At 32.8% G+C, this 27,334-nt stretch overlaps 2 protein-coding genes across 3 annotated transcripts in view; one reads left to right on the forward strand and one right to left on the reverse strand.

Annotated features, from left to right (window-relative positions):
* Positions 3,863-10,875, reverse strand: LOC18609437 (RNA-binding protein 25). Of its 2 annotated transcripts, XM_007044549.2 has the most exons (8): positions 10,115-10,570; positions 9,726-9,820; positions 8,624-8,883; positions 8,358-8,510; positions 7,101-7,500; positions 5,713-6,396; positions 5,035-5,621; positions 3,863-4,373 (listed from the first exon to the last, which is right to left on the reverse strand). In XM_007044549.2, the coding sequence occupies exons 3-8, from the start codon at positions 8,849-8,851 to the stop codon at positions 4,122-4,124; spliced, it is 2,304 nt and encodes a 767-aa protein (XP_007044611.2). In that variant the 5' UTR covers positions 8,852-8,883; positions 9,726-9,820; positions 10,115-10,570; the 3' UTR covers positions 3,863-4,121. The 2 variants fall into 2 exon arrangements, with proteins under 2 accessions (XP_007044611.2, XP_017971419.1); XM_018115930.1 differs by lacking the exon at positions 9,726-9,820 and having other exon boundaries at positions 10,115-10,875.
* The window catches only part of LOC18609438 (ubiquitin-like-specific protease 1D), a 9,266-nt gene continuing 2,765 nt past the window's right edge, over positions 20,834-27,334 (forward strand). Inside the window, exons 1-10 of the mRNA XM_018116488.1 lie at positions 20,834-21,415; positions 21,783-21,834; positions 22,521-22,615; positions 22,807-23,045; positions 24,009-24,057; positions 25,066-25,145; positions 25,256-25,288; positions 25,393-25,488; positions 26,320-26,422; positions 26,915-27,012. Coding sequence (XP_017971977.1) covers positions 21,068-21,415; positions 21,783-21,834; positions 22,521-22,615; positions 22,807-23,045; positions 24,009-24,057; positions 25,066-25,145; positions 25,256-25,288; positions 25,393-25,488; positions 26,320-26,422; positions 26,915-27,012 — 1,193 coding nt within the window. The 5' untranslated portion in view covers positions 20,834-21,067. The remainder of the gene's footprint in view (positions 21,416-21,782; positions 21,835-22,520; positions 22,616-22,806; positions 23,046-24,008; positions 24,058-25,065; positions 25,146-25,255; positions 25,289-25,392; positions 25,489-26,319; positions 26,423-26,914; positions 27,013-27,334) is intronic.

Raw genomic sequence — 27,334 nt, forward strand, 5'->3', positions numbered from 1 at the left:
TTTTAATTAAACTTTTAGAATTAAGTTCTTTTAATATTTCTTTTTTAATCGATAATATAGCCAATCCATTTAATCTTTCTTGAAACATTGTTGATCTTGAATAAGATTTTATTAATTTTAGTTTAGAAAAACTTCTATTTCCTGGAGCAGCATTTACTAACATTATTAATACTATTCTAAAAGCAATATATGCAATTTGGGAAAGAAGAATCTTTTTATATGATTTGGTATGTCGATTAGACTGTTATCTTTCATTTTTATAATTTTCTTTTAAATTTTTAACTCTTAAAATAAATCTCAACCATCAAATCAGAATAGTTGTTATATTTTAAGGAATATTCAAGATTAAGGTAATATTCTTTCAAACTATTATTGTCTAATAACTTCAACTTTTTACCCTTAAATAGAAAAATAAAAATATTTTCATATATCTTAAATTCTTCAAATCTACTTTGGAGTGAAAAAATTGATTGATCTAATATATTTAAGAAGTAATTAATTTTAAATGATTCTTCAAGGGATCTTGTTATTTCATTATCAACATTCTCATCAAATTGATTTTTTTTTTACAAATGATGTGTGTATCACAAAATTTAGGTTCTATGTTCATTTTAGATATAATTTCTTTAGAAATCATAGCAGATGCAAATCCATATTATCATTAATTGATTAGAAATAAGAGAAATGGTTGAAAATTAATAACATTGTAGGAATTGAGAAGTGATAAAAATTAAAATCTATTAGGCACATAATTAATGAAATGAGAGAATATGTTATTTTATTAATTATCTTTGACTTTTACATATTGTTAGTGGAAAATGAGATAAATAATTAAAAATTAATAGGAATGTGAAAGTGAGAAAAAATAAATATTTATCAGGCATGAGATAATAAGTAAATGTTTTATTAATTATTTTAATTTTTATATATTTTTAATATGATTAATTATATTATAATTATTATAAAATTATGGGATCTCTCCAAATTTGAAGCTTAAAACCATTGTTTAGGTGGTTTTACCCAAGGACCGACCCTAATGCAAGCTTCATTTGCAACTTCTATATTCCTTATGCTTGGTGTTATGTAAGTGGTAGCATGAGATCCTAGGCATTGTTGAGATTGAGAAAGAACATTTGTTACTTTTGAGAAATTTACGAAATACTAGTAATAAAGTATTCATTAATCATTAGTAGGAGTGGTTCTATGGGTGCTCTTAGATCATTAAAGATTTGAGATTTGGGAAGGGTCGGGAGATATTGTAATCTCAATGGTGTTTGTTTTCCCCTTCTCCTAACCTTGTTAATAAGAACATTTTAAGTCCTTATTGCTTGTTAAATTTTGTTAGATTTTACTATAACATTGCTTAATCACGAAACTCTAATGGAGCGATGGCTCTTGGTGGTGGCAACCTCGAGTAAAATGTTATCTTGTTTATGGTTTCCCTCAAAACTCAAATTATGTTGTAACTACATTTATAACTCTAGCCCTAGCCTTCAAGGGTATTGTTGCTCTATCGTTGCCAACAAATTGTAGAGATATTCATTGGAGAAAACATTTGATTACAAGCCAAATCTTAAGACCAAGATAGAATTTGCCTAAAAAGGATTATTATTCCCACCCACAATCTATATTTTAAAATTAGGTCTCAAAGTTTATCGTAAGATTTGACTTAATTTTTCATTTTTACCACATCTACAACTTTTTCTTTGAAGAAGAAGATGAAGAAGGTGAATTTCATTTATTTCCAAGACCAAGTTACATTTAGAAAACATTACATACCCATAGGACCTCTCAACAAGCCCTCCCATTGCAACGGTCCCAATTACATAACTTTAAAGTCTCATTAAAAACCTTACCAAGAAAAAACCCATCAAGACAAAAACTTTGATTAAGTAAAAAAGAGTACTTATCTACAACTTCTTACTTTCATTGAAATATATTTTATGGATTTATAAAGTTTTATTTCATTTTTATGGTGCTATTCACTCTCAGCTAAACAAAATCCCTAAAATAATCCTATCTTTCCTCAAAGTTGAATATGACTTTTATTAGTATATCAAGCATTTTTAATTCATATAAGTAACCTAGCTACTCAAACCAGTCATAATAGAAAAGAGCATTAACCAATTCATAAGTGATATTAATGTAATCCACTTAAGGACTAAGAAAAACCTCCACTTACACCCCTTATAATTTTAACTTTTTTTCACATGATATTTTGTGTTTCTTTTTGAATAATTAAAATCTTGTAGATATCTTTTTCTAAGTTAGTATCTTGTAAATAATTTCTACTCTCAAAGGGATTAAGCTTTAAATTTTACCCAGTCAAATAATCAAAATATCCTTACTTCAAATTTAATCTATTTTTTCACACTTATCCACATGTTGTTAATTGAGAAAAAAATTTATCAACAAGATACTAATCAAGGAAAAAGAAATCACAATATGTCATGCGAAAAAAAATTAAAATCATAAGATGTGGGCAGAATATATCCAAAAATATATAATAATTAGTTAAATTTATTATGATAAATCCAATTTTATCTTAATTTATAATTATCAATAAATAAAAAATTCAACTATAAATACATGAAATACGATAAAAACGAAACAGAAGAAAAAATTTTAAAAAAAAGTGAGTGGGGGCGAGAGATTGCATGTACACATAAAACATTAAAAGAATATATTTTAAAGAAAGCATTCTAGCTGTTAAAATATTATTCAATTTTGCCATGGCTGGTTTAATTGGTAGAAATATAATACTTTATAACCATTAAAATAGTGAGACATGATAAAAAAAATAAAAATAAAAAGTAATTTGTCAAAGGACAATATTCAAATTAAGCCATATTGTTTTGGTTTTGATCAATTTATTCGCCTTATTTTATTATATTTTTATTTTAATTGTCTTTTAGGTTTCGGTATATTCAACACTTGTCAATTTATTTAATTGCAAATGAAAAAAAAAACCTTTATATTGGAATTTGTTATCCAAATTTAGACTTATGGAATTCTAGAAATATTTCCTTAACGTAAAAAGTTTTCAAGAAATTTGTCATTGCAATCTCTTTGGAAAATTATATTATTAGTCGGATTTCCATTTACTTGAAAAATTACAACTAAATACATGTAATTAAAACAGTCACAAAAGAATAAAGCAATTTTCAATGAATTTAACTTTATTTTTTCAGAAAAAATTTATAAATAATGAAATTAACCCATATATTAAAATAGTTTTCAAAAGCTTCTAACACTTTGGTGAAACTCATTAGATTATTTTTCTCACCCAAGGACTTTAGAAAAATGTCATTACAAAATTTTGCGAAACACATCATTCAGTAGTGTTTTTTTTTTTTCAAATAATTATTTTATTTATTTACCTTTGATTTTAATTAACAACATAATTAAAACAAACTGAAAATATACTTCACAAATGGAAAACATCTCTTGTAAATTGGATTTGACTAGGTTGACTCAAAACCACAAGTCCAAAACCTTTTATTCCATCTTCTCTTCTTCCTTTCTGAAACTCCCTTCCCTGCTCCTCGTTGCCGATGTCGGTGGCTTTGCCGCCGGCTACTCCCTCTTTTTCTTTCTTTCTTTCTCTTTCTCTTTCGCTCTCGATCAAGTCTCTTCCTCTCCACTACTCCGAGAACAAAACTTTATGCACTATGAATGAAATATGGAAACTATGAAAATAAAGCTATTAATTAAAAAAATAAATCATGGTTAAACACGTGAATTTCGTATAAACCCACTTCCACTATTGATGCATTAAACGATAATCATAACAAGAATATAGGAGCGTGAGGTAGAGACCATGTTACCATGAAAAATTGTAGTCAAAACTAAGATGGAGGGATGTCAGAACACTGCTATTCCATAGAAAGGGGCCCCAAAAAAGGTGAAATCAGCAAGAAAAAAAATGTTGATGTAACAAATTGTACTTTCAAGTAATACAAACTCAACAAGGCTATTCCCTAAGTGAATCTACATTTTTGGGTCTTACAGCAGGACGAGGAGTCATACATGATTCACCCAACGGGGATAACAACCATGTATATGATAACAAAACCATCAGTCAGGCGGCAGCACAGGAACCACACTACAACAATGCTCAATCAGGCTCTTGACCTCAAAGCCAGACCAGTCTCTACCTTTTTAATTTCAAATATGAGCATCCTCCACATCTTAAGCACAAACATCTCCGCTTCTTCATCTAATATAGACTGCAGCAGCTCTAGCATTTGGGAAGCCTTCACATGTTCCTGAGTACTAGATACAATGTAATCTACCAGTGTTTTCTCTTCCTCCCCCAGAAACTCTGTAATTTTCTTTGAAATCCAGGGTCTCATTCTCTCATGCAATGCGTGCTGTAAATGTGCACCACAAAAAAGAGTAACATCTTAGAATTAGCGAGCAAAGATTAAAGCCATGCAGTGAATTGAGTTTCACCACCACCACAGATATTAAACAATCATTTTAGCACGCAATTGTAGAGTAGAGCGTATTCTTCTGCTCAGATTCAAATTCAATTCATATGATAGGGTTCAAATATCCTGTTTTTCCTTATTACTTTAATAGATTTCCTACAATAAAAAGACAAAATAATTCTGCATCATGAATTTCAGAGAATCCTTAAAACTACAAAATTCCATGAATTTCTCATCATTTTGAGATAATATTTAATGCACATTTTGGCAGCATAATTACAAAAGATAGTTTTGGAGCACCTTAAAAAGTTCTATGTACAGTGAAACGACTTAACCTAAACTTTTACAGGTGATCAGAGCTGCCAAACTATGACTATAGGCAACAGATGTAGTAGAGTAATAAAATATAGCCATATTCATGTTAGTTCCACATATGACAAAGACCTAATAGAGGCTATATCATTTTGATCTTGAATTGATGATACAGCTATAATCACATTAACATTACGCACTCTGTTAACCAGTTAACACTGACTAGAAGCCAGATGTTTCTCAAAATTAAGTTAACGATTTGCGTAAGGACTTGAGTAAGGATGATTACCTGGTCATACACATTCCAGTTTATCTCAAATGAAAATAGTTCCTCCTTGGTCTTTGGAATCATATCAATCAATTGTTTGGCATCCAAAAGCTTCTGATTATCAGTTGTTTTCACCTTGTCCAGTCCATGTTCCCTGTCCCTATCCCGATCAGGGATCTTCTCTTTGCTATCTCTGATGCGATCATTATCCTCATCATTACGGTCTTTATCCCTGCTAGATTTATCATAAGATCGTCTGCTTCGGTCTCTTTCTGCATCATGCTTTTCCTCTTTAGGATTAACATTTGATATTTGCTTTGCAAATTCAGCAGCTGCAATCAAATTCGGTGGTGGTGCACCAGGTTGGACAGCCTGCAGCTCCTCAGTTGAATAATCAATGGGAACCAAGGGCCTCATTTTCTTCTCCTTCTGTGCATCATCGTCCTCCTCCTCATGGAAAACAGAAGGGACAGTAGTCCTCTTTCCAGATCCAACAAGACCAAAACCCAACTTCCTTACGGGGGCATTGCCACTCTGCCGTGTATCTGATGCAGCAACAAAAGCCATGTTTGACTCATCAACAGAACCATTTTGCATATTCCCATCACCTACCATAAATAAATATAGTCCATTTCAAAAATCAATAAACAAAAACAAAAATTGAATTAAAGTAACAAAATAAAGAAGATGAACAATTACCTGATATCTGGTTTTCATGACTTGATTCACGATCATAATGCTGTTCAATTGCCTTACCTTTGCTTTCAGTGCAAGTTTCTTCAGCCAACACAGTCTTTTCACCTCCATTTGCAACACGACCTGACAAAAGCCTTAATGCATCTCGCTGCTGCTGCAGCTGCAGCTGCTCCTCCTCTTCTCTCTTCTTGGCCTCAGCAATTTCTTTCTCTTCTCTGAGTCTGTCAGCAAGGTCATCCTCCTTCTCCCGCAACCTCTTCCTCCTCTTTTCCTCTAAAGCACTCCTACGCCACCTTTTTCTTGAATCATCATCATCATCATCCTCTTCACCATAGCGAATCTCCTTCTTCCGTTTGCGCTCCCTCTCTTTCTCCCTCTCTTTCTCATACTGTCTCTGTTTCTCCTTATCCTTTTCTCTTTGCTCCCAATCTCTAAGTAACTTTTCATACTCGCGCTCTGCCTCCTCAATCTTCCTTCTTTGCTCCCTCTCTTTTCTTATTCTTTCTCGCTCTGTTTCTCTTTCTAATCTTTCAATTTCACGCTCCTTTTCCCTCTTAAGATCCTGCTCTCTGTCTCTACTTCTCCTATCATACCTACGATCAGGTGAACTTGTCCCAGGTCGGTCATTCTCAGTTGTCGCTTTGCTCTCACTGGTAGTCTCATCATCATTTTTACCTTCAGCTCCATCTGCAAAATTATGAACAAATTATCAAACTCATGATCAAAATCTCATATCTACAGTTAAACCTCTATAAATTAATACTCTTGGGACCATGAAAATTTATTACTTAATCGAGATATTATTTAATCGATAAATTAATAATTTATTAATTTATACATCAATTTTGTACAAGAGCCTATCTCATGCAAAATGCACTCAAATCAACAAGCACATTGCATAATTTTCTCTTGCAATACAAGAACACTATACCAGAGCTTTTTAATGTACTAAGAAAAGTTAGAGATGAGGTCCAAGGAGACATCAATTTTAAGAGGATACAAATAACATTGAAGGTATATTTTATGAAAACCTTATAATTGAGTCATTTATATATATAATTTTGATATATAAGGAGATTACTAATTTATATATCAAGTGGGACCTATGTGTTTTTTTTTAAATGTATTATCTTATAAATTTAACAAATTATTAATTCACCAAATTGATCTCAAGTCAGGAGTGGCAAAAAATATTATTTAATCAAGGTTATTAATTTATCGAATATTAGTTTATAGAGGATAATACTGTACATAACAGAATACTGTTACTACTTCATCCAGTGTGACTCTCCTTGAAATTCAAAGACTTTTAAATAGATTTTAATAGTATGACATGATAAAGATAATAACAAGAGCAATTTTACCAAATTCAGGCAGCTGCCAAAACTAACCGTTTCTCATTACATCAACATCAGAGTCCCCGTCCCTCGATTCAGCAGGCAGATCTGAATTTGATTTCCCAGAACCATCAGGAGCAATTTGTGGAGGTGGTGGAGGGAGCGGATTGGTCTTTAACCTCTCTTCAATCATGCTAGCAAGTTTCTCCAAAGCAATTCGATCAGCCTCACGGTCTTCATCAGTCACAATGCCAGAGTTGGCAATGTCAATATTTTCTTTGTTCTTGGAATCCTCAACAGAAGGTGTCGAAATTTCATTCTTCTCATCACCTACTGCATTTTCACCTTCTTTCTCAGCCCCTGCAGCTTGAGCTTCATTGACTTTCTTTGCATTTTCTGTTTTCTTTTCAACATACCGCACCAAATAATCCCTTGTTGCTTTATTAACATTAAACTGTTAACCATGCAATAAGTGCAAAATCAAATCAATGAAAAAGACAAGAAAGATGATAATAACCACAGACAGAAGTAATAATTTAAATAGAAGCATTAGCAAACAGATACTGAAAAATATCTTGCTTTCCCCTTCATTCTAAGATAATGGAGTCCAGACAGATTCACAGCTGAAGAAATTAGTTATTTAAAGACTGCCACTTAATTTATATGTTCAGCCACCATATCCCCATAGAACATTCAACCCACACTAAAACAACCTATTTCAAGAATAGAAAGGCATAAATCCTCTCATTTACTGTCAATAAAGTGCCCATCCCACCCTTATTTTCTCCAAATCTATAAGGTGACCACTTGAAACAATTTTGAAGTGAAATAACATTTAGGAACATTTAGAAAAGGGGTGAGGCAATATACTGGTTGAATATAGATCACATTGAACTAACTGCATTGAACCAGAGGAATTATAAGTACTTTAATTCTAATCCATGTTACAACTTAATGTTATTCAGAACTGTTTTCTACCATGTTCACTTATCATACATCATACGACTAAAGTTTATATTTTTTACATAATTTGGGTTTATAAGATACATATATTTTAAAGCTCGGTAACTAAATATTAGTTTCCTTAAATTCAATTTCTAAATTTCAGATATAAACTGAACGGTTTTGTTATATAAATTAAGATCTATAATAATTGAAAGTAACTTCATGATTTTTCAATCCTAAATTTTCAATTTCACAAACAACATCTAACTTCAATTGCATATGAATATGAAAGTCAAACTTATCACACTTTAGAACAGGTACTGTAATAAATCATGGGGAATGGAAAAGAATAATAAAAGAACATACCGATAATTCTTGCCCGTCAATATTAAATTTGCTAAGCAGGCGAAAAGCACGAAGAACCCCTTCAGCAGACTCAAATTCACAGAACCCAAATCCTTTAGGAGTCCCATTAGTGGGAATTTGAGCACGTTTCCAACTCTTGACAGGTCCACAAAGCTTCAAAAAGGTGTACAAAAATATATTAGATAAAGCCAAGTTCCAAGATAAATATTAATGAAGCTATTGAAAAAACTGAAGAAATATATAAATATAAAAAATTAATAACCCACGCGAAGAAGAGCGAGCATGAAGTCATTGTCAACAGTTGGTGCTATCTTGCCAACATAAACTGTAGTTTGTGGTTTCTCTGCTGGTGAAACATTAGGAACAGCAGCCGGTCTAACAACAGGAGGAATAATTGGGCGAACACCAGGAACACCTGGAACAGGGGGACGTGATACTGCTGGAATTACACCAATTGCTCCGGGTGGACGTGGAGGAAATGCAGGCCGAATCATTGCCGGGTAAGGAGATGGATAGCGGAGAAGTCCTGCATAAATCGAAAACAAATATCTATGCAATCACATCAGAGCAAGTTAACAAAATAAACACATTGATAAATGTTCTTGATTCCACTAAGCATTATTGTAGGGAAAAAAATTCAAAAAGAATAATTAAATGATTTTACCACACATCAAAACTATAAAGAGATAGCACCACAGGCATGGCAATGGCAACTATCTCCAGCTGAACAGAAAACCTGAAGTAAACATCAAGAAAATAGCATCGAGTTCATAATCGTGGCTATGTAAAGTGCACTTACCTTAGACATGAACTTGTTAATAGCCTTATCCCATGCACCAATTGAACAATTTTGAGGATTGGATAACATGAGACTTCCAGCATCTCATGCTTGCAATCGAATTATTTAACACAAAATTCTACTTTCATATTTCACCATTTAGACTTGTCTCAACTGTTAGAGCCCAAGTGCCACATGGAAAAAAAAAACAAAGAGAAAGAAAAAGAAAAGGGAAGGGAGAGAGCAAGAAAGAAAAAATGTAATTGGGAGGATTGCGATACCTTAGAATACAAAGCCAAGGAGCACTCAGTTGCTAACATGGTCTGCTGCTGGCAATTCATAAACTCATGAAAGGGAAATTATCCTTATAACTACCAGAAAGTATATAGCCTACTAAAAATGAATATTACAGAGCGAGACATGATTTAGAACAACATGGAACAGTTACAAAGTCATCGCAATTCTTCTGTATATTTTCACATATTTTGATTACAACTATTAGGTGGCTTTAACTTGAATATAATATTCAAAATCTATTTTTCTTTTAACTCTAAATGCAATTAATGAAAACCAGGCAAACGTGGGCATACCAAAAAGGAGTGAGTTGTAGTAGAAGTGGGTGTCTCAAAGCAATATTGAATTGAAGCCCTTCCAACCTTTCTCTCACCCGTATTCAATCAAGACACTGTAGGAGAAAACATCCCGTCATCGATGCCCCTTTTTTTCTATATCTCTCCCAAAACTCCTCTTTATTCAACTCTAAACTTATTCCTCACTCTCTTACATTAACTAAGCATATTATCATCACATTCATGAAAGTTGCACCATAAAAATATTACAGCAAAATATAAACTCAAGCATATACACATGGCAAAATCAATAGTCAACTAAATAATACAAATAATCAAATTAGAGATTAATCTATAAATTAAACTCATCAAAAATTATTCAAGCGCTTTAAATGGGAGGAATAACCCACCAGGAGGAGGCATGGTGCCCTGAGGAACAGCTCCCGGCACGGCTGCATATCCATTTGGAATCGGTGCAAACGGTCTAATAGCAGGATTCGGAACCTGACCCGACGGCACCTGGTACTGCATCAACGGCGGCGGAACAGAACCAGGAACGGAACTCACTCCGGGTGGCTGCACGCCAGGAGCTTGAAAATTCGGTAACGGAGAAAACTGCGGAACCGGACGGAACGATGGAGGCGCGGGCGGGACGGCAGTGGCGGCTCCGGAGATCGGCGGAGGAGGAGTCGAGTAGGAGGGCATCACGGGAGGAGGATGAGGAGATACCAGTGGCGCACTAGGGTTAGGGTTAGGGTTAGGGTTAGGGTTTGGTTGGAGCGGTGTTGATGCAGTAGAGGATGGAGGGTGATCGGGTTGGGCGGGTTGCGGAATCGGGTTGTCGGGATCGAGTTTGGATTGAGAAATGGTGGGGTCAAGGGTCGCGGGAGAGGAGGGAGCGTCGGCCATTGAAGAAGAAAACAGATCGGGGATCAATTTGGTGAAACCTTTCGAAGGATTTTATTAATTTGATTTGTTCTTCGAATTTTGCTTTTCCTTTGTTTTTCCCTTTCTTGGGTTATTGAGTTACTTTCGAAGTTGTAATGTCCACAGTTACTTCAATCTCATCCTACGCGATTTATGTGCCCTAGACTCCAGAGTCGAGAAAGAAGGAGGTTGTTTTTTAGCGCGTGAATGTAAATAGCGGTCAGCTTTCCTGGTTCCCGGATTTACCATTTTTTGTTTCCGTTCAGTGAACGTGGTGCTTTTTATTTGGAGGCAAATTAGTGCACGTGCTTTTGGGTTCGGGATTGAAGCTGCAGCTTGATTCATAAGTATTTTATTAAAAATGTTATGTTAATTTTTAAAATTATTTTTATATTAAAATATAAATTTAGTATATGTGTTTGTTTTTTATTAAATCAATTTTTTAATTTTATTTAATTAATTAATTAAGTTTTTATCTTTTTATTATTATTAATAAATTTTTAAATTTTTATTTTAGATCAATTCAATCAAATTAAAAAAGAAACTAATTAGTTTTTTTTTGTTTTAAATCCTTAAAACAAATATTTTTTAACATATGTTAGGCAAAAAGGTAAGTCCTGTTGAGCAACATTTTATGTTACGTCATCTGTTACGTAAGATTGATATTAACGTTATCAAAATAACACATCAACTTATCATGTGACAGATAATATGACATAAAAATCACCAACTATAATGTTGATTAACCAAAGTTATTCAATAGTTGTAAGGGAGACTTATTTGATTTAAAATAAAAATTCAATAACTTATTTGAATGCCATAAAAAGATATAGGTAATTAACTTTTTGATATAATTCAAGGACTTATTTGGGTATTTAATCTATATTTTTTAATTGTTAATTTTTATATGATATCATCTTTTAAATAAATTTTTAATTTAATATATTTTATTTTTATTTTTTATTATAATTTTATATATTTTATTTTCATTTATTATAGCACAAATTTAGTTTTTATATGACACGTAAAATTTTTCTTAAAATGTAATTTTTATACATGTTTTATTTTTTAAAAAATAATTTCATCATGTTTTAAAACACTATTAAATAAACCTGATATCCTCATGGTACCATTTTTTTTAGTATAGTTGAAAATTTTAACTTCCGCCACTATTCCAATTTTCAACAACCATAATAAATAATTATAGGTCTATGGCCACATTATAGATTTACAATTTGCATAACATTAATACCAAAACCATAAAATTATAAATTATAAATAAAGTTCCTTTATTGATGCTGCAAACCAAAAGTCACAAAATTCTAATAAAACCAAAGTTGAAGCCACTGAAAGGAGAGACTCACCATTATTAAAATACAAAAGAGTTCAAAAATAATAACAATATTAAAGTTCATTCTAAATCGATAATTGCCTTTGTTGATGCAAATGTAGCTTCCAGAGCTTCTAAGTTCTCCACTGCATCAGCTAGTGATTGTACTCTTTTCCTAATTGCTATATCCTTATCAAATATAATGGCCAATTGATCAAAATGAGAGAAAAGCTTGTTTCTAAGTCTAGCAACAACTGAGTGACTCTGCATATAAGTTCCAAATATCATCCATCAGACTTATGGTATGATCATGATCTATATCTTGTTCTAAGGCATACATGCATAAGATAATGAAGTCAAATGCCTTTTTTACTAGATCAAGGGAAATAATCTCCAAATGCTATTCCCACATGAAAAAAGAAAAACATGAATTGGGCATTTTAGGCAGTAGCATCACAGTTCAAACTCCCATATCTAGTACTCAACACAAATTGTTTGTAGATAAATTTTGTAATTATATGCATGTACGCCTTTGTTGCAAAATTAAATTCAATCACAAATATATTCTTATTATATAATTTCCATGAAATTTGAGTAAGAAACCATCATCATGATCATGGCTCAAAACAACATGTCTACCAATAAACAAACACATCCACATCTCATTTGTATTAGCTATGGTTGACATACCAAACCAGTAAGTGATTCTTAAAAATGTACCAAACTAGTAAGAGATTCTAAAAAATATAATAAAAAGTTATTTTCTATTTATCAATTATAAATTAACAACTTTGGTCAACGATGGGAATAATCTAATAAAGAATGCTTGTTCAGTCCCAACATCTACTACTTAATGAACATTAAGAAAGAAGAAAAACTTTTAATAAAACAAAGACATATCCAAATGAGGTAATATGAAGTAGAGCAAAAACATGAAGCACAACACGAAAAACTTATTTGCTAGCAACCAATTAACACACACACCGACACAAAAAGAACTCGATAACCATGGACATCTTTTGTAAATATTTTATCATTAGATCACACTGTTAATGCAATAAGTTAAATGTGGATAGTTTCAAGAGGAAGCTAAATCAGAACATTTTTAATGTTTTGAAAAGTTTCTTTTTAACTTCAAGAAAATAAAGTTCCTTCAAGTCAAACCCTTTTTTGAGAGTAAACAAGATAATTGATTTCTTTGCAAATAAGAGAAGTTGGAAACACAAATGAGATTAAAAAAGTGAAAGAGGAAAATCAACACAATAGTTTTTATAGAAGTTCAGCGTCTTTACTTATGTCCTCTCCCTTAAATTTATTAAAGAGTTTAAAATCCACTATTAGAAAAAGATTCAATACAATGTCTTTTATGGATCAAGCACAACTTTTCAATACAATGCCTTTTATGATTAAAGCACAACCGCTCAACCTTTTATCTTGGTTAAGGCATAAGCACTCAAATACTATCTTTTCAATTGGTTAAAATATAACTACTCAAGTGAATACAATGAGAGAAATATAAGTGCAGCTAAAATGTCTCTTAAAGGCAGTGTAATAGGTTAATTACAATGTTTAAGAAAAGAATAAGCAATAAAGGCTCAATAAATGGTACAATAGAATACTTAAATGCTATAAGAGGAGTACAAAGAGTATTGAATGATTTGAGCTGAAATCTTCTCTTAGAGTTGTGTTTTAGAGTCTTTCAACCTTCATAAATGTAGTGGGAGCTTGTATTTATAGTTTCCAAAGCTTCTAAGGTGGTTGGAGAAGCATTTAATGCAAAAATAGCCGTTTTTCTCTCCATTCTAGGCTCCAATGGTCATATTATATCTATACATGTGTGCATGTATCGATACATTATTGCTGTTATTTTTGAATTCTGCTGTAATGTATAGATACATTTTGGGATGTATCGATACTTTTGAACTTGGCTGCAAGGGTTTGAACATTCAATTGGAAATGTATCAATATTTATGTTCATGTATCAATACTTTTGAGGCAGTGACCATTTTGTTGAATTTATATAGATACATTTAGAGAATGTATCGATAGATTGACGTTGACTTTGCGAATGTTGACTTTTCTCAAGAACATATATCGATAGATTTTAATTTCTATCGATACTTGTCCAAATATATAGATATATGAAGAATATGTATCGATAAATTTGAACTAGAATGCATTTTTCAAAGTCTTTTTTCATTATTTTTCTTCTCAAACTCATTTAAAAGTGTTAAAGAATGTCTAGACTTTATATTTTAAGACTTAAATGAAATTTTGATCATTTTCTTTTGTCATTTCAAAAAATGGGATCAATTTGAAAGCTATAAAGCTAGCACACGTGCACAATGTTATGAGCCAACCTTTGTATAAGGCTATGACGAGGTAGAACGGTTTAGAGATTAAGTCTTTTGTGCCTTAAGGATAATGTCCCTATTTCAAACAATATAATAGTCCTTCATAGCATACTTACAAAAGCTTGTTAAGTCTTTAAGGAGAAGAGCTTTGAAGCAAGGAATGTCCTCATTTCACGTATTGTAATGGCTCTTGGTGGCATAGGTGTAAAAGCTCGTTAGCTCTTTTATAAAGGGGTAAGCAATTGGCAAATATTTGGACTGCCTCACTGATTAAGGTATGTTTGTGTCAAACTATCCAAAGTTGTCTCTATGGCCCAACAATGGAGTGTTTGTACGCACGGTCCCTTTATACTCTTTTTCAATATTAATAAAATATTTTTTCCTTATATGGAACCAGTGGTTGCATATATGACATTCACTATGTCCTATATTTTGCTATTGCTTTTCATAAACTAACTCATCACTATAATTGGGTTTTATTTAGATATAATCAAGTTCTTAACTATCTTGTGTGGAAACATCCACCCAAGTATCGTGTGAGCTATTGCATACTTCAACTAAAGGGTGTAGTCTATGACAATTTGTGTGAAGGTGGACTTTAGGGGTACAGTGCTATGCCACCAAAGATAGTGGGCCCTTATTGAAGTATGAGAGAATGTCACGATCTCCGCAGGAAGCTATGTGAATCCCATATTGAAGAGATATGCTCCCAGCCGGTAGAGTTATAAATTTTACATTGAAGATAAACTTTTAGCGAAGAATCAAAATAGGATGTCATTGTCTTAAAGAAAAGCCATGAATCCCACATCGATTGTATATCAAAGTGAGACTAAGCATTTAATGGTTCACACCACTTTCAACTTGTGAGGTGCCTTTTGTGGAACAAAACTGTGAGACCAACAGGCAAAGCAAACAATACTTTACAAGGGTTTGGTGTGGACCATGACGCACAAGCTAGGCATAAAAGCTTGTACCTATTTGGAATATATGACTATCCATTATTTTATTCAATAACTAATTGGTAATACAATACTACTAGTAGTTAGAGATCCTAAAGTCAATTATAGCCAACCAAGTTATAATGCAAGGTCTTTATCTAGACGTTGCACCTTATCATAGGTAGTGAACCATATTTGCATCTTCATGATTACAAAAGCTTATTCTAATGAAGTTTTTTTCCTTATTCCTTTCTGAATGTCTTATTTTTCCTCCACACTTCTTTTTCTTTGTGATGGTTTCCCCATCTTTTTGGGAGTACTATTCTCAATGGAAATGGAATGTGTATGGATTTAGCTATAACAATTTCCCTCTTTTTTTTCTAGTTCCTCAAAGAAAGAAGCCTTAGTGTAGTTAACCTCATGGCACTCAAATGGTGTTCTTGTAGTTGGAATGAAGATTTTTTAACCTTTCCAATAGCCTTTGATGCACTAATGATATGAGGAAGGAATGATATTTTGTGTTTAAGAATTTCTTTCCTATACAGACATGTTAAGCCACATCTACCTCAATAAAATGGAAGCAAGTTTAATCTTGAATAGGCCCCATCGTGAAACTCACAATGACTTGTCTTAGAGTTGTAATTTCTTAATTATCAAAAGAAGTATTGGTTATTGGATGGTGTAAGGTTTTCAAGTCTATCTTCACAACTTTCAAAGTAGTGAACGGCATGAGGTTCATTGAGGACCCATCGTCAATGAACATACTTCAAATGGGATCTCCATTAATGCTACTCTCCACTTAGAGCGACTTGTTATGATGGAAATATGATGTTCATGTGTCTATTTTCATGAATATTAAGGCATTCTCATACCCGTTAGCCATTTTCCTCAAAGGTTATCTTACCAAGTTGTATTCCACATATTAGGCTCTAACTATTTATACTAGCGTAGTATTTGCTTCATTCTTTAAGTCCTCTAAAAAGCCAAGTAGATAGACAAAATGCTTGAAGCTAAGTTGTTCATGAGTGAGATGGCAATAGAAAAAGCAACCAAGGTAGCTGCACATGTGTCCTTATCTTAGTTAGAAGAAGAAAAAGGCTCTTCTTGAACATGGGCAACTATATTTACATGCCCTCAAGCATTTGGATGATCGGGGAATGGGTTATATTTTGAATCTTATTGTTTCCAATCAATATCTTTTTTGCTTATGTTCTTTAGTGAAATATTTTATGCAAGTTCTTGCTTTTAGTAAATGGATGACCAATTGTGCAGTGATAATCACAATACCTTATATTGGACTTCTCTTTTGCCATTAGTGGTTGCAGTACGTAAGGTAAATTCACTTGTTTATTTCTAATCCGCTCTTGAAAAAGTGCCCTTACTTTGTCTAGTGGGACTAAGAACAAATGTGGTGCATTAACCTTTTCATCCTATATTCTTTTGAGATTGTCTTGCTTAGGCCTCAAGTTTGGTCAAGGAACTTTTCTTTCCCTACTTCTTCCTTAGATTTCGTTTATTATTGGGCTATTTTCCTTATCAAAATGATTGGCTTTTCTTTGCCAAAGGATCATATTATTGGTTCATCATGCAGCCTCAACTAGAGTAGAAAAAGTGGGAAAGGTAAGTTTTTCAAATGTTACCTATATTCATCAAACATAACTTAGATGCAAAATTTGACTAGTTCTTTTTTGTTATTAGAATCTTATATGTCTAGTACTCGTTCTCTAAAGCACTAGATGTACTCGATGAGATCTTATCTTGACTTTTGATGTTTTCTTCTTTGATCACTAAAGGTCACATTATCTTGAGTGGAGAAAAACATCTCCCCAAACATTTTACACATCTGATTCTAAGATTTTATTGAATTGAGGGCGAGATTAACATATTAAGTATAAGCCTTTTAGTAAAAAACTTAGAGAGCTCCTTCAACTTCAAATCATCGTCCAATCTTACTATTCTTAGAGTTTTCACAAACTTCATCACATGTTCTCGAGCATCATCGATCTTGCCATTGAATTGCTTGAATTTTGAGCTAGTGCAACTTTTAGGATATAACTAAGTTGCTACCTTGGTAGGATAAAGCAGTTTTAAGTCAAATTTTGATAAGTTGAGACTCTTTTTCTTCAAAGTTGAGCAATTTCTCAAGCTCTTCCTTTATGACAAAGATTTAAGTAGTGATTAAAGGAGTTGATGTAGTAAGATTGGCAATAAAAGAGGGATTAGTTGTATTGGTCAGTGCGTCAGCTGTGCTATCTCCATTTTTGCCATTTCCATTCATGTTGTTGACCTTTTTAGTAGCATTTTTGCTATTATGAACCTTTATGGACTAGACTTAAAAGGCTGTAACGGTAGAGGATGCAAGTTGGGAAATGGTCTCCATTATCCTCTTGATGTTATCCTTCAACATTTACATCCCTTTTTGGGAAACTTAGAGCATTTTCATGAGCTTATAGACAGATGGAATCTAGTGTTTCTTGATTATAGGGAAAACCATCCACATCTTCTAGCAATGAAGTTCTTTCAATGACTTTCACTTAATTCAATCATTCCTCCTAAGTGGAGTCACAAAAATGTAAAAGGTTCTTCTTATGGTAAGAAGAGAGAAGAGGTGTTGTAACAAGTAAAGTAAGATGCATTTAAGGTGGTAAAAAAGAATATTAGATTAGTCATTGAAGTATTTAGTGCTTTATGTAAGAGATGAGGGATGTACTAGATAGTGAAAAGATATAGAAGGCATCATGGCAAAGCATGGTGGAAACTAGGATGGAAAGAATTGAGCAAAGAAAAAGATTATTTCAAAAGAGCTTAGAAAGAGATTTTAAAAAGTAATTTGGTGATTTTATAATCTGTCTCCTGAATTTTCAAGCGCTTATATGTATAAATCAAGTAGGAATGCTTTTTTAAGAGTAGTTGGCAGAAATTACTTATTAGATAAATAGGAAAAGCACGTTTAAGGAGAACACATTCACATTCTCATTATGGGAAAAACACATTCATTAAGGGAAAAACATCTTAATGGATGTTATAGAAATGCATTATCTCACTACGTATATTAAGTATTGCGTGAGTTTTTTGAGCAGTGGAGGTTAGTGACACTTGACAATTTGTCACAATGTTTTCTTAAGAAAGAGGGAAAGACAAAACACATGTATTTCAAGGAAAGGTTAAGAGGAAAACCTCTTAATTACTTCCATTTCTAAGCTACCAAACCAAACTCTTTAGAATATCTCAAAGGTGAAAATAATTCATAAACCTTGCCACTTGTTCTGAGGTACTTTCACTACTCTATGTGTAACATAGTTGTTCTATTTTTGTTCTCATTTTGTAAAATAACGCTTAAAGACATAATAACATGTTAGCCAAAATCAAAGATTTACAGTAGGCAAGGGATTAACATGCAAAATTCAGTTAGGTCAAAAAAAGCTTAGAGGAAATCTTTGCTTGTAGTTCTTTTAAGCATATCCTAGAATATAGTTATCTACTATACATTTTATTGTTCTACTTAGAGGAAATCTTTGAAGAATATTGTATACATAAAAAAAATGGAGGCTTGGTAGCTACAATCATATTATCAGGGACCTAGTAAATAAGGCCTTTGTCAAAGTTGGAGCCTTCCTCAAGAGATTTTTAGCTAAGATATTGTTGTATTATTGAAACATTTTATTGTTTTGCTTGTAGCAGTATGTTTTCATTTAAATTAGGTGTTTTTGTTTATTTGGATAAATGAAATCTAAGCTTATTTAATTAAATGGTTGGGAAGAATTTTCCTTAAATCTATGGTTATTATTATGTCAAATTATGCTTTTAGTCCCTTGACTCTAGAAAAAAAAAATAGATTTAACCTCTATACAATAATTTGTGTAAATTAAGTTCTTATACTTTTCAGATTTGTTAATGTTAATCCAAATCTTAACTCCATTAAAATTTAACCGTCAAATATGCTAACATAACATTTGATCAAGTTGACATGAAATCAATTATATTGATATGGCATTGACTAGATTAATAACAACTCTTGTGCTAACGTGACATTAGTTGACATGGCAATAAATGATGAGGTGGCATTTTAAACTTTTTTTAAAAAATAAAAAAGGTGAATTTTAAGGGAAAAAAAATAAGAGAAGACTGAGTTAAACTTTCAAAAAATAAACTATCATTTTTACCTTTAACTTTAAAACTAAATTTTCGTAGCCATCCTTAACAAATAGAGAAAAAGTGAGATGTGGCAGCAAGCAACAACTCAATCTACCTCAATCAAGCAACACCCTGGCTTGATATGGTTGAAAATGGCTTTGATTGTCCATATCTAGCCAGCCCCAGGATAAAAATTAAAGATAAAATGATACTTTTTACTTTCTTTTTCTTTTTTTTTTTTGAGTAATTCTTCTTCTTTTCCTTTGCTTTAAAAGCATTGTTGGAACTTCGAAATTAAGAATGAACGAAGAAAAAAGCTTTGAACAAGAAATGGATGGGTGTCCCAAGCTTGGAAACTGATTATTCAAACTTTGTTGAAGTTGATCCTTTTAGAAGATATGGAAGGGTAAGTAATTAAATAACTAAACACCTTTTTTGTCAAACCTTTGATTTTTGCTTCCTACATTTACTTTTTTTCATTGTTTTTGTTTCTGTGAATTTAAAGTTTTGATTTTGAGTTTTTTTTTTTTTGTAGTATAATGAAAATTCTTGCTAAAGGTGCCTAAACACAGTGTATGAATTCTCTCTTGCTTCACTTTCTAGTAAATTCACAATTTAATATTTAGATGTTGTTGGTTAATTGGATGGTGTGGATTGGTTTGCTTAAATTTTCAATTATAAGGCTTTTGGTAAATATGAAAGAATTGAGGCAGCATGAATTGGGTGAAGCGCCATGATTTCCTACAAAGTTTTAAAGATCTTGAGAGGTTGTATTATGAAATTCACCTCCTCAAAACCTTGAAACATGAAAACATCGTGAAGTTTGACACTTCTTGGGGTGATGATGCTAACTGCTAATAGAAACATCAACTTTGTCACATATCATACAATAAGCACTATGCCATGTCATCATTTCTCACCACATCATCATTTATGGCCACATTAGCATAAAGCTTGTTAGCAACCTAGTCAATGCCACGTTAGCATAATCAATGCTACGTCAGTTTGGTCAAACACTACATCAAAATATTTAATTAGAGAATATTAAACATATAAAGATTTGAACTAAAATTAATAAATTTAAAAAATATAAAAACTTAATTTATATAAATCATTTTAAAATAAAAAAAAATTATATAAATTATTGTATAGAAAAGAAGTACACATTTTTGATAAAGTACATGGGCTGAAAGCATAATTTGACTTTATTATTAAAACCATTAAAGATTTTAATTAAAATTATTGAATAAATGATCTTGAATTGATTTTTTTATTATTTATTAAATGGAGACACTCAATTCGAGAAGCTTGCCAGTAATCAGTGATCTTAGGACGAAGTTGGGTCCATTGTCCAAGCTTGCCCCAGCCCAATCCATATTTCTAATTCTAATTCTAATTACCACTGCCACGAGTACATTACTACATTCCTCTTTTCCATTTTCCCTACCGGCGTGGAAGTAACAACAAGCAATTGTGATTTTTATTTTCTTCCTCGTTGTTTCAATTATTTTGGTCAGATAATGGGGAAAGAAAGAAAAAAAGAAAAGCAAGAAAAAAATAAATAATAAAATAAAAAGAAGGAAAGCTGCAGCGCAGCAGAGGAGGGGAGTATCACAAGAAAGGAAAAAGAAACACTACACAAAGCAGAGAAAAATCTGGCGTACATGTTAGTTGGTTTGCATGGAAGCAGAAGAGAAAAACAAGAAGAGGAAACTTGACCTGGACTGGACCAAGTTACTCTCAAGGGAACCGGGGGATGAGGGGCCACCGCCACCCTTAGTCGTTATCACGATTGAGCCGCAACCATCGCCGAGTAAATCCGACTCAATGGGCGGCGGCGGTGATCAAGGCAAAGATGAATTTTCTGAGAACCTGCCTGATCACAAGCTGGACGAGATGATTCAACGGCAGCAGCGGAATCTGGAACACCTTGGCTCTAAATTGCCGGATAAGGGGAAGAAGATTAGGGATCGTCTTGAGCGCCTTGAGGAGGAGAAGAAACGTAGAACACTTTCGCGAGCGAAAATGGTTTGTTCTTGTACTAATTTGGTTACTGAGAGAAAATGGAGAAGAAGAAAATTAGGAAGTCGCATTAGGGGTTATTTGGAAAATAAAGTAATTTTTTTGGTTCTGTTCTAATTTAACTAACTAGCAAGTCTGGGTTTTCATTTATTAAATTTAGGTGAATACGCTGTGATTATGTTTCACAGTAATTTTTTTTTTCATTTTTTTAGTTGCTTTACGTGTATACTTACTGCATAAAGAAACATACCTTTTATATGGTAATCGAAATGTAGGTGGTTTTTCACATGACAGTAACTAGGCATCAACTTTTTTACTGAGTAAACCATTGATTCTTTGCATACTTGTTTGCATTTTTGTTTTTGTTGGACAGGATGCTGCTGGATGTGAGAAGCCTACACAATTGTCAAGCTCAGATATTGTTGGTGAGCTTCTGAATAATTTAAGAAATATTGAAGTCTTATGAGGGGTCTTTTTGGAACTTTGGTTTCCATGTAGCCAGGAAAGTTGTTGATTCTGAGATTCTACTGTTGTGGTGTTATTATTCCTTAACATGGGCCTATTAATATGTTATGATATTCAACTTAAAAATGGTTCATTTTTATTATTTAACTAAATGCAAATAAGTTATGATCCTAATCTAGTTGGGGATGAATCTTGATATTTGTGTTTCACTGCATTGAGAAATATATAAGGCGTATGACTCAAGATAGTCCAGTCTGAGATAAAGTGGCATAATGGCTAAGGCTTACCTGCCCTAGTTTGTAGGGAAAATTGTAGATCAATCGAGTCATATAGATCAGAGTAAATTGAATTTAGGCTTTAACAGATGGAAGTTTCTGCTTATTTTTCTTTGTTGATGATTGAATTAGAGTGAAATCCAACAACTATGGCTGATTATAGTACTTTATTTCCCCTCTTTATTGGGTATGGTTTCCATTATGATGATAATGATTCAACTTTATTAGTGAGCCCTGACTGTTTTGAGCTCTATATATTTAATCTTGGAAGGGTTAATTATGACTTGTGTGCGTAAGCAGGGCATCACTTTGTATTTTTAAAATTTTGTTTTTTGAAGTCTATTTTTAAGGAAGTTAAATGATTCCTGCAGGTTCTTCTAATGTCTTTGAGCAACAGAGTAAATCACATCAAGCCCTCTCACAGTCTACATTTGGTTCTAGTTTTTGTAAAAAGATGGAAGAAAATGTAAAGTGCTACTTCTCTATTTTAAATAACTCATTTATTAGCATTGTTCAGTACAGAATGCAGTTTATTTTAAATGGTTTTAAAATTAACTGATAGATTGTAGCATAAAATGTTGTACTTCAATACAAGCCTTCTTCATTGCGCAACATGATTGCTTTTTTATTTATTTTTATTTTTATTTTATTTAACAGACAGATTGTAGGATAGTCAACACATTTGACAAAGAGTTATCAATTTTGAATCGTTGTGAACGGAAAAAAACCAGATGCAATGGGGAGTTTTCACAGAGGGAAAGACAGAAAGTTTGGGTATCACCAAGACGAATTAGTTTGAAACACCCTAGGAAGCCTTCTTTTGTAGATCAAAAGTGTAGGACAGCTTCGTTGTATTCTCTTTGTGACACAGATGATGACTTGCCAAGCATTTCAAAGTAAGCAATTTTTCCTTCCTTAAGTGGTTTTTTTCTTCCCCTCCCCTCCTCCCTTTTTTTTCTATGATATACAGTTGTTGGCGCTTGCCTAAATCGGTTGATATTTTACTGCTGAAAAGAACTTGATCTGATGCTAAACTCACACTGCTTTTCTCTGTAACTTGGTGTAGGGATTAAGTTATTTCAATGTTTACTTTTATGGCTAATAAGTTGTGTGGTGGCAAGTAGTTGCATCCTTTCTCAGCCAATGTTAAGAGGCCCTAAGGCTGTTTTTATTTTTTTACCGAATTTCATATCTAAAGGTGAAGCTGATTGATAAGGGAGGTAAAGGCATGTATTTGCCAGCTCAAAGTGCTTTCTAAGTTGATATAAGCTTTAATATCGGTAGTGTTTTGAAGTAAAGCTTTTGTTAAATTCAAAATCATGGCAAAATTATTCTGAAAAATAAATTGTGTCAAAATTGAAAGTTAGAAGTTTGGACAAATAACAGACTTTCAGGATATCAAATTGGTTTCTCTGTCCAAAAGAAACTGAAATCCAATAGCTTTTGGGAAAAAGGATTTTAGATCTGTTTAATGATATAACAATAACAAAATATGAAAAACTGTTGGTAGTCTAAGTTCTATTGTTAGATTAAATAAAAAATGGACACTCATTACTCATTTATGTTCTGAGGCTGAAAATACCAATAAGTTACCCTTGAACCCCTGTTGGACTTGTATTCGTGTTAATGGAAAAGATATGGTGGGCAACTTCTTTGATTTGTTGCACGTTTTATTAAGCGTCATATTACTGACTTTTTATAATTCAGCATTTTGTTGTTTAATGTTTGTTCTCAATTTAAAGAGGTCTTTTTTTATGTTTGACCTATTTTTGGTAATTTCTCTGACTTCTTTCAGCTAACTTGAGTACTTAAATAAATGCATTGCTTGTATTTTGAATCTCCCTGTTCCTTTTATGTAGGAAGAATGCTTTTCAAGTCCGACCATCAAATAATTCAAGGCGTAGGAAGGTATGCTTACCTTTTCTTACCTCTATTATGATCATGGTTATCTAATTTCGGCTACCTGCTTTGTGAATGTCACTATGGTGATGTACAAGTAATTTAGGTGCAGAGTCAAGGTAAATGAATTGATGTGTCATTCTGGCAGTGTGATCATTATCATTGTAGCTTGGTATATTTATGATGTTTGGGTTATTTAATAAACCCTGTGCTGTTAGAATTACATTAAGGGCTACAATAGATTCTTGGTGTGGTCATGAGTTCTTATCCTCTATTATTTGAACCTGATTGTAATGATTTTTCAGGTCACTGTCTGGTTTTAGTTCTTCTGTGAAAGTTAGTCTTGCCTTCATTTAGTATTTAAGAGACCTGTCTTTTGTTTATTGTTGTCTAAGCATGGGGCTAATGGAAGAGGGTTTGTGTCCCCATTTTCCTGTTTTATGTACTTGTCTGTATTTGAATGTATTTATATAAAGATGCATTTTCAGTCTATTGAAAGAATAAAAAGGCTCAGGTGGAAATCAGACTATTTTAAAGGCCTCTTTATGCATGAGCGTGGAAATTGATATTGTGTACTATAGTTGTGATCAATCTTCTTTTATTTTCTTGATTTTGGTCTTTAGAGTTGAAAATGACCACTTCCAATGAGCTAATTATTATTCACTTTTTTGAATATTCTCTATCTGGGACACTTGAATTCCGAAAAATTCTTCATGCTGACAGTTAGGTTGGAAACTTGCATAAGTAAGTTGTATTACTTTAGAGGTTCGGGGGTTTGGAGGAAAAGATAGCTTTGCATGATTATAGGCCTCTTGATTCGGTCCTTATGATTTCAAAAACTGACCAGAATAGCAAATGGAAAAGATTTTGAGAATTTGTTTTCCCATGCAAATATAGGTTTCATTATCAGTTGCTTTTGTTATTTTTTGGTTGTAAGGTGATGAAATTTCATACTTTCACCATATTCTGGGTTTTTGTCTTCATTATGATTGGTTCAATGGTGTGTAATTGAAACAGGGCCAGACTGTTGTTCTTGTAGATGAGGAAGAACCACAGCTAGTACAGACAACAGAGCTTGAAGTTAAACTTCCAAATTGGTTGGTAGAACTTTCAATACTTGTTCTTTTTTCCCCCTATACTATATTATAGCTTGCAAAATATGTGGTTTCTGCCAGCAATAACTTCTCTTTCTCTGAACAATTTTCAGCAAGAAGGATGCTAGGATCTATTACCCATCAAGGTAAACAATTCTTTTTTTGTGAAAATAATACAGATGACTTCCGCAGACAATATTAGTGGGATATAGTTTGCCTATCATCTTTTCTTCCTTACTTTTCGATCCAGGGATGATCCAGAATCTGTTGAAATTTGTTTTGGAGATATTGACAGCCTTGCTCCTGAAACCTTCTTGACATCACAAATTATGAACTTTTACATCCGGTAAGTTGTTTCAGATACTTCTAGATCTGATTCCATGATTATGAATTCATCAATTCTTCACAATTCACAAGTTTCTCATCTTGTAAGGAATGGCAATTGGGTGTGTTAGGTTGGGTTCCTGTTGGGTAATTTTGAATTCTAGTCATTTTGGGTTTTGATTCTTGAGGTTGTTCCTTTATTTAAATTACATTCAATTTGAGTCATTGACTTTGGGATGGATGGGGTTGCAATTCAGGTGGGTATTTGGATTCGCATCAACTTTTGCTACATTTAATCTGCTGACAGATAGCAGAATCAAGTTTGGGTTAGATCTTGGTTCTACTCTCTGACTATTCAAGTAAAACTAGTTGGGTTTCAAGTGGGTTGGGTTTTTGATGGGTCGTTTAGATCACTTATAGTTGATATAAAAGGTTACTTTATCAAGTAGGAAAAGGATTAAATGTCAAAACAGCTTTGTTTGTTGCTTTTCCTGGGAAGCTTTGGGCTGTATCTTATTAGAACAATGTTGTTGCTGTATCATTGTGCAAGGAAACAAATGGTTTCATCTACTATATTGCTTTTGAATGCTATGTGAAATAGGTGTAAGAAAGTTGACTACTTGAGTATTGAAATTTGTGGAAAATTTGAACTTAAATCTCCAATATTCTATGCCTGACATGACTTTCTTATGATTGCATGGAAAATGCTCAATTTTGTGCAAATATAATTTTTTTTAAGTTTAAATGCTTGATTTAGTTAGAAACATTTTGTTGAAATAGCTGCTAGTTAATAGATTATGCTACAGAAAATGTTGGGCCTCTATTTTGATCACTTTATGGTTCTTTTGGCCAGATGTTTACAGCAGCAGGCATCCCCAACAAATAGGGCAATATGTGATTATCATTTTTTTAACACGTATTTTTACCAAAAGCTGAAAGAAGCTGTTTCATACAAGGTTTTATCTTTCTTGTTCTCTTATAAATGATTGCCTTTTTTATGGTGTAAAATGAATACATCATGCTGATTTAGGATACCTGAACTGGTTGAACTTGGTGCTTGAGTTTGTATTATGATACTCTTATGATTTTTTTTCCTGGTAAAATAATGTTGTTATGATTTTTTACTTCACTATTTAACTCATTTAACTTTGTTCCTGAATAGAGCAACTTGATAACAACTAAATAAACCTTGAGAACAAAAGCAATGTTTAATATCAGAAAAAACAGTACAACAAGACTTATGTGCTATTTTTTACAGTTATTATCGTACTTTTCGCACTGGTGGGGTTAGAAACTGCAGTTTTTCCAACATTTGCTTTCAGCAGATCATGTTTATATAATTTAGGGTCTGTATATTATTTGCTGAACTATAAAATTATCAGAGTATAATGATTGTTACTTCTCCAACTCATGCTTGCTGGTTGCTTGTTATCCTTTATACTACATAGGGGAGTGACAAAGATGCTTTATTCATCAAGTTCAGAAGGTGGTGGAAAGGTGTCAATATTTTCCAGAAGGCATATGTACTTATTCCGATAAATGAAGAGTGAGTTTTTCTGCTATAGATATTTACATACAAGCATGTAAAATGTTTCTTTTAAACCTATAGATATTGATGCCTGCTCTTACATGGACTTCCAGAGTACCTCATTTGCATGACATGACACAGATATGGATTTGAAAATGGTTTGGAAATGGCTTACTGTGTTGCCATGATATGCCAAGATGGTGGTTTTCACAGTTAGAAAATGTATCATGTCCAAGAAAGAATTGGTGCAGTGAAAGAAACGAAGTAGGAAAGAGAAAAAGAATTTAATTTGGAAAGAAAGATAAATTTTGAAAGGGGGAGGGCTGCAGTGTGGGGGGGG

Source organism: Theobroma cacao, chromosome 2 (assembly GCF_000208745.1).
Source record: "Theobroma cacao cultivar B97-61/B2 chromosome 2, Criollo_cocoa_genome_V2, whole genome shotgun sequence".
Taxonomy (NCBI): domain Eukaryota; kingdom Viridiplantae; phylum Streptophyta; class Magnoliopsida; order Malvales; family Malvaceae; genus Theobroma; species Theobroma cacao.